We start from the raw sequence: 15371 nt of genomic DNA on the forward strand, positions 1-15371 counted from the left end.
ATTTGGGTACTCCTCGTGTTAGATTTATAGGTCATTTGACAGTCACTTTGAATGCCAACTATATGTTATTGACTAGGAACTATAACTTGATAATTATACCAAAAGAACCGGCTTGGTCCAAGGAATAAATCAAGTATACATATATAATTTTTATTCGCACAGATTAACAGCGTAAACGTAAAAACCGTGATTTTAGGTGCAATTTGGGTACCGTCACGTTAATAGTGTTGGTAGTCTCATTAAGTTTAACCCTGACATCCAATTCTCAAGTTAACATAATTTTGAATATTGAAATCTTTTGTCCATTATCTATTACTTTGTGTCTTACCAATATGGAGTTGTATAAAGATTTCCACCAACATTCAGAATACAGTTATAACATCTGTCTTCTGTCCTCTCCGTCTGTGGAATATAATAAAAGTCAGAATTACAATGGTAGAATAAGTAAAATGATGCGTTAAATGTGTATCCTAGATATTTAAAGATAAGGAGGATGGGTGCCAATAAGGATCTGATATACATCTCGAATAAATGAAAACTGACTTTAAACTTCTACATCGCAAGCTTTCTTAATGGAGTCCTGACAACCTCTTCAGATATACAGTAACATAAAGAATGAGGTGGGGCTAAACTTTTTGCACTGTTCAACAGAACTTTTTTAACATACCACATCATATTCTAGTCTATTTATCCCTGCTCTCTTTGTTGCTTCATATAACCTTTGTTTTGGAGAAATCTTTGGAGGAAATTCTTTTCTGTAATTAAATATAATCAATCTCTATATGTTAAAATAATAAATGTTTGATTGTGTATAATAGATAAAAGAATTTAGGGCAGAATGTAAGGTTAAGTTTATTTTGTGTCAATCGCATTTAAGTTTTTTGTGTAATTAGTCATCTATCATCTGTAAGCAATGCCTGGATATTTAGGTTAGGTAAAGGATCACCAAACAAGAATGTGTCCATAGTACACGGATGCCCCACTCCCACTATCATTTTCTATGTTCAGTGGACCGTGAAATTGGGGTCAAAACATTAATTTGGAATTAAAATTAGAAAGATCATATCATAGGGAACATGTGTACTAAGTTTCAAGTTGATGTAACTTTAACTTCATCAAAAACTACCTTGACCAAAAACTTTAACCTGAACTTTGCACTATCATTTTCTATGTTCAGTGGACCATGAAATTGGGGTCAAAACTATAATTTGGCATTAAAATTAGAAAGATCATATCATGGGGAACATGTGCATTAAGTTTCAAGTTGATTGGACTTCAGCTTCATCAAAAAGTACCTCGACCAAAAACTTTAACCGGACGGACGAACAGAGGCACAGACGGACGGACGAACAGAGGCACAGACGGACGAACGAACAGAGGCACAAACCAGAAAACATAATGCCCCTCTACTATTTTAGGTGGGGCATAAAAACAAATTTTATTTCAAACAATCTTTACAAAACAAAAAACATAACAGTACACAAGTTGAAATGTGTCAACAGCAATAATGACAATTGATTTTAGGTTGAAAGTCATATAGATAAAGGTTTCATTACAAGTATCACATAAACTTAATGTTTTTAAAGATCAATCAAAATGAGTTCAAGGTCAGATATACCTTGTCAGACAGACTTGTACACCTCCACCAGAGAGTAATCTCTACGTCTTGCATTCCAGGACAAGAACATAAATGAATTTAGTGTATGATATTCTAAATAACTTACTTGTTAAATTTAAAAGGCATTTCTATAGTTGTGTGTCCATCATCTGTCGTTACAACATGAATCTCTGTTTCTTTATCATATTTCATGGCTAATAACTTGTTCATTGATTGTCTGTGTTGGTTATGATATTCCTGAAGGCCCCATATCTCACTAAAGAAAAGATTTAAACAGAATATTTATGGTGGAAAAATCAGTTGATTTTTTTATCGTCTGAAAGAAAGTGTACATTTTGTTGTCATGCACAAAAAATTATCATTAACTTCATTTGGCAAGAACGTTAACCATTATTCGTCATGAAGGTATCCCCATTACGACCCTCGTGGTGTGATATGATAATTTAGTTACTTGATTTATCGAGTAATTTAGACGGAATGTATCAACCTCAATTACTTTAGACATCTTGCTTTTGTTAGATGTATTGCTTCTTGTCTCCATCAGTTGTGTTCCGCCTTTTTTATCTGATTTTTAATAGTTTGTTTCCTATGCTGTACAGTTACACCATTGTCCCAGGTCAGGGGAGGGTTGATGCCTTCAAACGAGTTTAACCACACTTCATTCCGTATGTGCCTGTTCCAAGTCAGGCTCCTGTTATTCAGTGGTTGTCGTTTGTTGTTGTGTTACATACTTTTTTTCTCCATTATTTTGTACATAAATGATGCTGTTATTTTTCCTATTTGAATCGTTTTACATTTGTCATTTTTGGGCCTACTTGTATTATAGCTGACTATGCAGTTTGGGCTTAGCTCACCAATTAAAGCTGTATGGTGGCCTGTAGTTGTTAATTTCTGTGTAATTTTGTCTCTTGTGGAAAGATGTCTCAGTAGCAATCATACCACATCTTCTTATATTTATATTTGCCCCCTACCTGAACTCCTCCATAGTAACAGCAGTCAGACTTTGATCCCCTTCTTTTAAGTCCATGTCTTTATACATCATTGCCAATATACAATATTTACTGTTTATGGCATTGTTGTCCCAATCTATTGCCTTCAACACAAACAATATTTCATAAACAAAATCATTCGCCTCTTCATTTTCAAAATTCAGATGTGGCATTTTATTCATTTTTCATAAAAAAAAATTAACTTTACATATATGTATAAATTTGAACAAGGTGAACCAACACCTGAAGTGGTTATCGTGTGGTTGGGTAATAGAGGGATACAGAAAGGTTTTCACAGTTGTCTTTCACTAGAAAAGAGAAAGTCAACTCTTAATAATTTTGATGAGTTATATGTGTAGTCTTTCATTTTAAGAGAGGTGCTGTTCTTTTCTTCAAGTCAAATGAAACGAGTGACCGGTGAAAAATAATGTTATTCCAATTCTTTAACCAATGCATACAAACATCATAAACTTAGTCTTCTGTGCACGATTTAGTAATTTTTTTCTGATAAATTTCGTATAATTGTCAATTTTTTTTCAATCGGTCTGTGTTGTTGTAAAAATATGGCAGGTAATTAAAGTTCATGTTTTGAAGCCGAAGTTTAACAATTGTCAACTGTTTGTCAACAATCAACCAAAAAGCATGGATATTGAGCATGTGTTTAACATGTACAATCAGATAATAGTTAGTATTAAGGACATTCATGTGTATTGTGATCACCGGATTTTTACGAGATGGGTCACACTGAGGTCACTTTGCATACGGAAAATATGTTGGGGAATTGCTCCCTGGAAGGAAGCGATTGAAATAAAGTAAACTTCTTCTAAATATGAACAAATTAAAGAATTTACTTCAGAAAAAAGTAAATGTAGATAAGTTTTATTATGAAAACTATCCATTAGGCCACACCAATTTAATTTCTTGTTCTACGGATTTTTGGACTCCAAAATATGGGGCGAGCGAGCGATTTGAAAATTTTAATAAAAAAATATTTAATTTGCAAATTTTTGAGGTGAAGCTTGAAAAGTAAAGGCGAGCGATTATAATTTTTTTTTGTAAACAATAAAAAGTAGATTTTCACAATATTAAAACTTGATTTATCACTTGTACGTTGACATTTCTTTAATTTCTGATGTATTTTTTCCCTGTTCACCAAGAAATAGTTACATCTGGTCTATGTGTGTGTGACTGACAATGAGACAATTCTCCATTCAAGTCATAATCAGTTTGAGGGCAACCCCTTAATGTTATAAATATCCCTTTTACATGTTTTATGAGGGATCAATATAAGTTATAATATATTTGTTTGTATAAAAGAGCTCATATTTTCTCAAAGAACTATATATCTATCTGGTATTAAATGGTCAAAACATGTCCAAGAATTTTGTAATATTCCTGGACTTTAACCATGTTAACACATTTACTTTAACAGTTTAATAGAATGAAATTTAAAACAGTGTGGCTGTGGCCATTGATTGACACATTAAATTCATCCATTGACTGGGACAATTTAGGTGAACGTTTGTATGTGACAACAACTGCTCACTATGTACTTTTTAAAGACACCTAAACTAAGGGGTCACCAAAGGTTCTCAACACCTTAATAAAGTAAATCGAAAAACTAATCAGAAATAACACGATGTTTTGATTTATATCAATTATGTAAATCAAAACATAAAGGTTATTCCTGATTAATTTTTTGAATTATTTTATAATTAAAGGCGTTAAGAAACCTTTGGTGACCCCACAGTTTAAATGTCTATCGTAGGTACGTTCACGTAAATTGTCCCAGTCAATGGATGAATTTAATGTGTCAATCAATGACCACAGCCACACTGTTTTGAATTTCATTCTATTATTCAAAATAAGTGCACCCCTCTTTTTTGAGTACAAAATTCTAAGTTTTCAAAGGTTTTGTATAGAAGAACTATACAAATCCTTGGTATTTCTGTTTTCTTTTCTACATCAATAAAATGACCCTTTATCTGAGGGAGGGTTGTTCTCAACCTGATAATAACAAACACAGGTCAAAGTACGGCCTTTTACACAGGGCTTTGATACAGACCAAACAGCAAGCTATAAAGGACACAAAAATTATTAGCTAATTTATATATATATCCAAACAGGAAAATACCAAATTATGAACAACATCAACAAATGATAACTGCTGAAAGACAGGCCTCTGAATCAATCAGGACAGGTGCATAAACATGCAGTGGCTATAGATAGTTTTGTTCGCCAGCATACAATATAATTGCAGTTGAAGGCAAATCCTTCAGAAGTTCTTCTTACTTTATTCTCACAGTGAACATGTTTTGATAGGGAATATAATTAAGGGGGAAAGAAACCAATTGTTTGTTCTTTACAGGTATTTCCGTGCTGTTATAAATTTATATCGGAGCACTCCCTCTTTGGATAAATAGGTTTCATGCTGAAGCAAATATTCTCACAGATATTTACACCTTGTGGTGGGGTGATTTTATGTTTAAAGTCGTTATATACAGGTTAGACTGTGATTTTAAAACAAATGTTGATATCTTTTTATAATATTTACAAAAACAACGGTGCTGGAAATGGACATGATTACATTTCCGGATGCGGGAAGCGGGAATATAAAAAAAATTAAAAAAAATCTGTTTTGAAAAAAATAGGTGCGGGCGGGTCCGTCGAACAAGGAATCCAATTGGTGTGGCCTAAGTTATAAAAAAAAACATATACATTTTTTTTTTTTAATTTAAGGTTCCTTATGACTTTAATAATTCAGAAAGGGGGTAAATTTTTGCAGAATGATACAGTTGAACTGTGATTTTTTTCATTTGTATTTTGTTAATAAATTGCATTGTAATTGTGCAAAAATCTTGGGATAATTCATTAAAGACATAAATTTCCAGAAGTTATTTTAATGAGTAGTGTCTGTAACCAGCACTTACCTTATCCTTACAAAGTAGAAATTAAAATATTTCTCACTGTTTTTTCCACTCACCAAATGAGTTTTACAAATTTCAAGATCACAATTTTTTTTCTATTGTGTTAATCTTTATTTTTGGACATCAGTGCAACCATATTGTTCCCTGTATTGTGTTTTGCACATTTAGGTTTAAAATTTGTCACAAGAACTTACCATTTTAATGTATTCTCTAACAATATCTAATAATGGTATCATTCCCTCCTTGCTAAAAATAGATGGGTTCCTTTCTGCTGCCTGAGCAACCATCACTGAGGTACATCCAGTATTCTTTGCAAACTTCTGTATGTCAGAATTATCTTTCATCTCCTTTGAACCACCACTATAAGAATATGAATGGAAAATCATGTATATAATTGTAAATTTCCATGCAGAGTGATGAAGAATCTACTGTATGGACAGTTTTCCCAATGTTAAATTTCACTCCATTTCTAGTTACTTTGATTTTGAACTTTGAAATCAATATGGGTTTCCCTCCCATCATATAGGATTATAATCCAACTTTTGTATCAAATTCATTAAGGAACTAACGTGTTGCATTCATTTAAGGTAAATGACCTTGACATATTGACCTTAGAACCATTATGGATCTGCCTTTCATTATTTATGACTATATATGCAAGTCTGATTTCAAAACCATGTAAGGTTCTGGAATTATTTCTGTCAATTTTATTTGCTTTGGACATGATCTTGGAAAGTGTTTTCAAAATGAAAAGGGCACTTTCTTCTATTATATATGACCACATATCCAAGTTGCAATCCAACATAAAATGTTTGATTGATCAACAAAAAAGCTTAAATGACTGATGGACATTTTTGCTCCAGTCCCAAGTCAGAACCTTTGTTCAGCTGAAAATCACCTCTGGGTGTGGGATTTTCTTGCTGCGTTGAAGACCCATTGGTTGCCTTAGGCTGTTTGTCTATTTGAGATATTCCCCATTTCCATTCTCAATTTCATTTGTAGCATGGGGTATTACAATAATTTCAACATTATTTTCACAAACAATTTCAAACTCTAATAAAATAGGTACTGGAGAAATGTGCAATAGTATAAACTTTTGATAAAAAAGGGCTGGTTATGTCGAGTTTCATAATGGCATGCATGTTTATAACAATTATTATTCTATTGAACCATTAATATTGTCTTATCAATATAACAAGAATGTGTCCCAAGTACACGGATCCCCCATCCGCACTATTATTTTCTATGTTCAGTGGACCATGAAAATTTGATTAAATCTCTAATTTGGCATTTAAATAAGAAAGATCATATCATAGGGAACATGTTTGCTAAGTTTCAAGTTGATTGGACTTCAACTTCATCAAAAACTACCTTGACCAAAAACTTTAACCTGAAGTGGGACAGACGGACGAATGGACAGACGGACGGATGAACAGAAGCACAGACCAGAAAATATAATGCCCATAAATGGGGCATAAAAATAAGCAGATGAGGTATGATTAACAATGTAATGACTATTTAAATCTGTTTATTGTTTAGTTTGTTTGTCATGTTATGAATTATTGCATTATAATTAATCTGTCCTTCATTAGTCACCTTGATCGGTAAATAAAATTCTCTGTAACCATCTGTACAAAGGTATTTGTGTTTTTGTTTTTGTGTTTTTGTGTGTGCGAACACTGAACCTTACATATATTGTTTGGTTTGTTTAATTATGATATGAATTATTGCATTATAATTAATCTGTCCTTCAATGGTCACCTTGATCGGTAAATAAAATTCTCTGCAATCATCTGTACAAAGGTATTTGTTTTTTGTTTTTGTTTTGTCTGCTACTGAACCTTACTTTGCAATAACAGGGATAGACAAACTTTCTGCTATCTTGTATATTTTTTGGTTTGTTTATTATGTTATGAATTATTGCATTATAATTAATCTGTCCTTCAATAGTCACCTTGATCAATAAATAAAATTCTCTGTAACCATCTGTACAAAGGTATTTGATTTTTGTTTTGTCTACTACTGAACCTTACTTTGCAATAACAGGGATAGACAAACTTTCTGCTATCTTTCTAATAAAATCATTCCTATTAGTATGTCTGGGTCGTTCTTCCTTAGTTCGTCCATGAACTGTCAAGGCTGATACACCTGTCTTCTCTATTATCTTGGCTAACTCAATCGTCTCGTCTAACTGTTAATTATAATGTAATATGACATTGACTTTTTATATCATTTTAATTGACATTCCACCACCACTGATTGTAAAACTGAGTGTCAACAAAGTTGACCTTATCACAACTCAGTCTGTGTCAAACTGTTTTAGGGTTTGTCAGACCGAAAAAGAAATTTGAATTTTTCTGTTACATATATATTCTTAAGGCATAAAATACATTTATTTCCTTGTTTTTGAATAAATTTTTAAATCATATAACACTTACGGTAGGAAGACATCTTATTTTACATGTTACTGGAATTGAAACTGCTTTCACAAGACTTGATAATATCTGAAAATTAAGATATTATATATAAAAAAAAGTTATTGTAAGATTTAGCTTTTTGAAAAATATAAGTTTTATTTTTTTTTAAATTACATAGAGAGATACTGTTCATCTTCATCTTGAGGTTATATAGTTCCAGAAAGCAAGCCCTTAGAAACGACCGTTGTTGCTACTTTCTTAAGACAACAATGGGACTGATATCAAAACCCGCCATTCTAAAATTGAGTTAATTTCGTGGAAAAAATAATTTGGTGTCAATTTGGATTTTTTCTTTTTGCTGTTTCTTACTTGCCATTTAGGTCAGAAATATATATCATATATTGCGTTCGATTTTTTAAGCATGGTTCTTTATTATTAAAGAAAATATTACAATAAACAAGTTAAATTGGCCGTCTTTTAACAATAACGTAAAGCCGTTGGTCGTCGTTTATAAATTATGCGAAATTGTCTGTTTCTTCATTTTCCACAAAACAAAGAATATATTTACTAAATAACACATCAATAATAAGTATCTCAAAGTCAAACGTTCAATCAACCCCCAGGAAATCCCATTCGAACTAAATTCCAAACGAAAGACATTTTTTTACATTGTAGTTTTCTGGTCTTACACATCGATGTCAACTTACATCTGTACACATTGTACACACATTACGGTAAGTGTGTTTGTTTGAAAAGGCAATGGTAAGTTCAGCTGTGAATATTTGACTGGATTAATAATTCTCTTTAAGTCAGTGAAATGTTTGACTTAACTATAAACAAGGTAAGGAAATCTTATACTGTCTATGCACAACTGCTCAAGATGACAGACACAAAAATCATTCATTATTTTGTTATATAGTATAAAAATATTTTTTTTGCAATGAAGGAATCCTGCAAAAGTAAATGAAAAAGTCTCGTCCTAAATTTGAACTAAAAACAATCTCTTTCAGACTAGCATTTTAATCAATCTTATTCAAAGCATGTTCATAGTACTGACATGAAGTGTGACTTAATTTTGACTTGTGATCTAAAACATAATTGTTGACTTAGCACCCATAAACTTCTCTGAAATTCTTTTATATAAATATAAACCAGATGGTCCACAGGGCGCAGCTTTATACAACTGCAGAGTTCGAACCCTGAACATTGGGGCAAGTATGGACACAACATTCAAGCTTGATACAGCTCTGAATTTGGATTGTGATTAAATAGTTGACACAACACAGGATTCTGACACATAATGAATGTGGCCTAAGAACTTAAACTTAAAAACTTTAAATTTTAAATTGGACATTACCTATTATGGTCCAATATCCAAAATCTGAAAATACATGGTTAGATTCAGCATATCAAAGAATCCCAAGAATTCAATTTTTGATGAAATCAAATAAAGTTAAATTTTGGACCCTTTAGACCTCAATGTGGACCAATCTAATAACCAGGCCCAATCATCAAAAATCTAAATACATGTTTAGATTAAGCATATGTGAAAGAACCCCATATATACAATTTTTGTTGAAATCAAACAAAGTTTAATTTTGGACCGCAATTAGGACCAACTTGAAAACTGGGCCAATAATCAAAAATCTAAATACAGGTTTAGATTCAGCATATCAAAGAACCCAAAGGATTCAATTTCTGTTGAAATCAAACAAAGTTTAATTGTGGGCCTCGATTTGGACCAACTTGAAAACTGGACCCATAATCAAAAATCTAAGTACTTGTTTAGATTCAGCATATCAAAGAACCCCTAGAATTCAATTTTTGTTGAAATCAAACAAAGTTTAATTTTGGACCCCGATTAGAACCAACTTGAAAACTGGGCCCATAATCAAAAATCTAAGTACATGTTTAGATTCAGCATATCGAAAAACCCCAAGAATTAAATTCTCGTTAAAATCAAACTTAGTTTAATTATGGACCCTTTGGACCTTAATGTAGACAATTTGAAAAAGGGACCAAAAATTAAGAATCTACATACACAGTTAGATTTGGCATATCAAAGAACCCCAATTATTCAATTTTTGATGAATTCAAAAAAGGTTTAATTTTGGACCCTTTGGGCCCCTTATTCCTGAACTGTTGGGACCAAAACTCCCAAAATCAATCCCAACCTTCTTTTTGTGGTCATAAACCTTGTGTTTAAATTTCATAGATTTCTATTTACTTATACTTAAGTTATGGTGCGAAATCCAAGAAAAATACTTATTTGGGCCCTTTTTTTACCCCTAATTCCTAAACTGTTGGGACCTCAACTCCCAAACTCAATCCCAACCTTCCTTTTGTGTTCATAACCTTGTGTTAAATTTCATAGATTTCTATTCACTTATACTTAAGTAATTGTGCCAAAACCAAGAATAATGCTTACTTGGGCCCTTTTTTGGCCCCTAATTCCTAAACTGTTGGGACCAGAACTCCCAAAATCAATCCCAACCTTCCTTAAGTGGTCATGTTGTTTTTTATTTGGTCGGGTTGTTGTCTCTTTGACACATTCCCCATTTCCATTCTCAATTTTATAGAACTAGGAAAGGGTTAACTGAAGACTCTCTTAACATTTTTTTGAAATGGTATCTACTTCAATCTATGATTTTCATGTAGCGGTGTTGAAGTTGTCTCCCATACAAATAACAAAAGGTTTGTTCCAGAATAAAAATGCATATGGGAGCATGAGTGGCAACTTCTGTAAAACCTTGACCACCACAAACAAGTTCATAATTCTTATGAAATTGAAATGAAAATGAAAAAGTGCCTACAACTGCAATTAAAATGCCAAAATCCACATCTAATAAGTGCCTACAATTCCCCTGTCAACACAACCCCTAACGATAAAATTTGAGAACATCCCTTGAATTAATTTTTTTATATGATTAATTTCTAATGTCTTTCTAACTGTATCAACTGGTGTACTGCATATTTAGTAATTAATAGTCTAGACAACTGCCAAATGTTTATGTTCTTCTATTGTCAACATGTATTTACAATTTGTCTTGACGACACTGATGATTGAAGTTTTTATAGCCCTCACACTTTCGGCAAATGACTCTGTCTTTATTTGTTTCTGTTTTATATGATTATTCAAAACAACATCTCTTTCCAGGAGGGAATCTCAAGGTAATAACCTTGAGCTAATCTCAAGGTTAAAATTTGAAACTTGTAGCCTTGAAGTTATTTTTGTTTGTTTAGATTTCCAATTACTGATCAGACAAATAACAAATCACAATTCAAACAATTCATCTTACTTTTACTTTAAAGGATTAAATAAACAAGTACCTGTTTAACTTTCTCTGGCTTCTTCAGTAATGCTGCACCCATTCCACCCTGAAATTAATAAATAATAAATACCGTGGATGTCTTGGATTGAGGAAAATTGTATTCATGGATATTGGTTTTTTTATGAATTTGCCAGTCTGCATACTAGCCTTTTAACCAGGTGCTCCACAGGGTGCAGCTTTAGACGACTGCAGATGTCCAACCCTGAACAGTGGGGGCAAGTATGGACACAACATTCAAGCCTGATACAGCTTTGAATTTGGATTGTGATCAAATTTCACATAATATGAGTTTCTGACACAAAACAAATGTCAAGATCTTACAAATATATTGTGCAGTCAAACATTCCTTCTCCTTTTCAAACTTTTCAAAAATTTGGAATTTGAGAAATTTGGGAAAAAAAATAATTGAAAACTACTACCACCCCCTTTTTGCAATTAGTCCAAAACCTGACATTTCCTACTACCACCCCCTTTTTGCAATTAGTCCAAAACCTGACATTTCTTTATACATAATTTACAAGTAGTGTATTTAAATTATTTAAATACCAAAAATTCAAAATAATTTCATATTAAGGTAGATAGGGTGTCGTCCTCCATCTTGGATTTTGAAATACTAAACTAGAGGCTCTCAAGAGCTTGTGTCGCTCACCTTGGTCTATGTGCATATTAAACAATGGACACAGATAAATTCATGACAAAATTGTGTTTTGGTGATCATGATGTGTTTGTAGATCTTACTTTACTGGACATTCTTCTTGCTACAGTTATCTCTATCTATAATGAACTTGGCCCAGTAATTACAGTGGAAAATATATTCTACAAATTTACAAAAATTTACAAAAATTTATGAAAATTGTTAAAAAATGACTATAAAGGGCAATAACTCCTTAAGGGGTTACTTGACAATTTTGGTCATGTTGACTTATTTGTAGATCTTACTTTGCTGAACATTATTGCTGTTTACAGTTTATCTCTATCTATTATAATATTCAAGATAATAACCAAATACTGCAAAATTTCCTTAAAATTACTAATTCTGGGGCAGCAACCCAACAACAGAGTGTCTGTTTTGTCTGAAAATTTCAGGGCAGATAGATCTTGACCTGATAAACAATTTCTCCCTTTTCAGATTTGCTCTAAATACTTTGGTTTCAGAGATATAAGCCAAAATCTACATTTTACCCCTATGTTCTATTTTAGCAATGGCGGCCATTTTGGTTGGTTGGCAGGGTCACGCCACACATTTTTTAAACTAAATACCCCAATGATGATTTTGGCCAAGTTTGGATTAATTTGGCCCTGTAGTTTCAGAGAAGAAGATTTTTGTAAAAGTCATTAAGATTTACGAAAAATGGTTAAAAATTGACTATAAAGGGCAATAACTCCTAAAGGGGTCAACTGACCATTTCGGTCATGTTGACCTTTTTGTAAATCTTACTTTGCTTAACATTATTGCTGTTTACAGTTTATCTCTATCTATAATAATATTCAAGATAATAACCAAAAACAGTAAAATTTCCTTAAAATTGTCAATTTATGGGCAGCAACCCAACAATGGGTTGTCTGATTCATCTGAAAATTTCAGGGCAGATAGATCTTGACCTGATAAACAATTTTACCCCTGTCAGATTTGCTCTAAATGCTTTGGTTTTTGAGTTATAAGCCAAAAACTGCATTTTACCCCTATGTTCTATTTTTAGCCATGGCGGCCATCTTTGTTAGTTGGCTGGGTCACCGGACACATTTTCTAAACTAGATACCCCAATGATGATTGTGGCCAAGTTTCGTTTGATTTGGCCCAGTAGTTTCAAAGAAAATTTTTTTTGTAAAAGTTAACAACGCCGGATGACGACGGCGGAGGTCAAGTGATGAGAAAAGCTCACTTTTTAGGCCAGGTGAGCTAAAATAAGGTCTAGATCTTTCATGAAATGTGCAAATGTTTATAGTAGTAGGTAATTCATGGGTAAGAATTTTTATTATAATATAGAAAATGTCATGTTTGATCAATCATATTTAAGATTGTATTTTACAAAAATAAGAATTCTTTTGTATGAATCATTTTTTTCCAACTTTCTCAAATAAGGGGAGGCAACTCAAATGCAAGGGCAGATAATTCAGATAGTGTTACTTTTACAATAGAATGTGTTAGGAATTTACCCATTTTTACATGTGGCAAGAAGACGAGTCCGGTGACCCCATTTTTTCTTTTTCTTATCTGAAAGCATAATATTGGAGCTATCTTCTCATATTTTATCTCAAAATTCTATGGTGTGGTTTGCGTTTTATGGCGGAAAAATGGGTTTTCCATGCATAATCTATACAAAATCTTGACAATTTTGCACAACCTGTAGTGTGAAAATAAGTCTGGTGATCCATTCTTTTTATTATTGTTTTTAAACAAGCAGGATATGAACTACATTTTGGCAAATTATTAAAAGAGTCTATGGATTATAATTTAGACACCCCATCTACCTTAAGCTTGTTTTTTTTTTATTTCATAAGAATTAATTCTACAATCAAAAGTACATTTGTAACATGTTTTACTGTAACTGTATTCTTTAAGTGACATGTTATCACCCAATTAACACATTTGATGGTTGTTTATATGTTGATATTTCAATCTCAGGTTTATTAGTGTGATTCTGTCTAATGACACATGTGTAACAACTAAAATGTTTATTTGAAATTTCCTACAATAGAGATAATTTGTAAGTATAGATAAATCAGCTTGTTTCAGAAAACAATTATTTTATTTAAAGTTATGTCTGAATGTTGTCAGAAATGACAGACGAACAATTAGTCAGTGAAAATTAACACCTTATTTGGATATGTCCCACAAACATTATAAAACAACCTATGGTTATTTCTCAAGAATCTTCCAATTCTTCACACGATTTTTTCTTCTTCAGAAAACTCAAATTGATGAATAAATAAATGAACAGAGTTTCATTGTTGGTGGATATTTGAATTCATGGTTTTGATCAACATATTAAACATACAAGGTGACAGGACATGCTGCTGGAATAGGTCACAATTTCAAGCTTGAAAATATGTCAGCTTAATACACCCTTAAAATATAGAAATGGTAGTGACTTTATGTACAATTAATGACTTCATACAAGGTTGACCATGAAAGACAACAAGCTTATTTCTAATGTGGCCTTATGGTATAATTACCTTAATAGAGAATTCTTTAGGACATCCCATATTAATATCAATGCCAGCAACATCGTCTTGTCTGTCAATTTAAACAAGTATGTTTTAATTTTTTGGCATCCTCATATTTTCAAATACAAATTCAAATTCTCTTTCATGTAGTAATTTAACTTACAGAATACAATAAAAAATAAACCAGACTGGTTTCAGAAGTATTCTCATCCTAGTTCCCCCTAAAAATCAAATGGTAGTTCCATAATATGATCAATGACGTTCTTATCCATTACATTTAAAATACACTATGTTTTTAGGAATAAAACACAGAACTTGTTCATGACATGATCATAGCAGGGTTAATCAAGTTAATAAAGGTAGTTATAAATTGTGAAACAAAACTTAATATAGACTGTTATAAAAAAAAATCTTACACTTTCAATGCAGCAGCTACAGCTCTTTCAGGATCACTGGTTCCCTGTTAGAAACGGATATCAAGATAATTAATTGATTTAACATATCATGTTCAAACAGTTACTTTACTTGAACAAATTTTGGTTTATGTTTACATCACATGTCAAGTAATAAAATTAGAATGTGTCTCAGAATACTTATGCCCCTGCTCAAGCTTGGCATATTTCCAAGTTAAAAAGGAGCATAGCTCCAGAGTGGACTAACAACCCAAATTTGAACTCTATCTACAATGTACATGTTGCCGTTCTATTACCATTGTGTATGATTTTTTATTAAATCTCAATGAGATAAACTTCAGTTAGAGTGCGGCAACTAAAATTAGACTGACAGAAATTTTCAAATACAGACAGACAGACAGAAGAAAATACAAACGGATAGACAAGAGAAACATGTCCTAATTGCCTATGACAGAGGTTTAAAAATCAGTTTTTATCAAATTTAAATGAGGAAAATTTTATTTAGAG

General features: G+C 32.2%; 1 protein-coding gene across 2 annotated transcripts in view; it reads right to left on the reverse strand.

Annotated features, from left to right (window-relative positions):
• The window catches only part of LOC139525559 (tRNA-dihydrouridine(20) synthase [NAD(P)+]-like), a 627966-nt gene that overhangs the window by 605769 nt on the left and 6826 nt on the right, over positions 1 to 15371 (reverse strand). For both annotated transcript variants that reach the window (XR_011664925.1, XM_071321008.1), the window contains exons 5-14: positions 14868 to 14911; positions 14461 to 14521; positions 11282 to 11329; positions 7973 to 8038; positions 7568 to 7725; positions 5729 to 5894; positions 2590 to 2711; positions 1725 to 1874; positions 668 to 755; positions 329 to 402 (exon numbers count right to left, since the gene is read on the reverse strand). Coding sequence is in view for 1 of the 2 variants with exons in the window: in XM_071321008.1 (XP_071177109.1) it covers positions 329 to 402; positions 668 to 755; positions 1725 to 1874; positions 2590 to 2711; positions 5729 to 5894; positions 7568 to 7725; positions 7973 to 8038; positions 11282 to 11329; positions 14461 to 14521; positions 14868 to 14911 (977 nt within the window). In the remaining variant the exon portion in view is untranslated. The remainder of the gene's footprint in view (positions 1 to 328; positions 403 to 667; positions 756 to 1724; positions 1875 to 2589; positions 2712 to 5728; positions 5895 to 7567; positions 7726 to 7972; positions 8039 to 11281; positions 11330 to 14460; positions 14522 to 14867; positions 14912 to 15371) is intronic.

Source organism: Mytilus edulis, chromosome 5, assembly GCF_963676685.1.
Source record: "Mytilus edulis chromosome 5, xbMytEdul2.2, whole genome shotgun sequence".
Taxonomy (NCBI): Eukaryota; Metazoa; Mollusca; class Bivalvia; order Mytilida; family Mytilidae; genus Mytilus; species Mytilus edulis.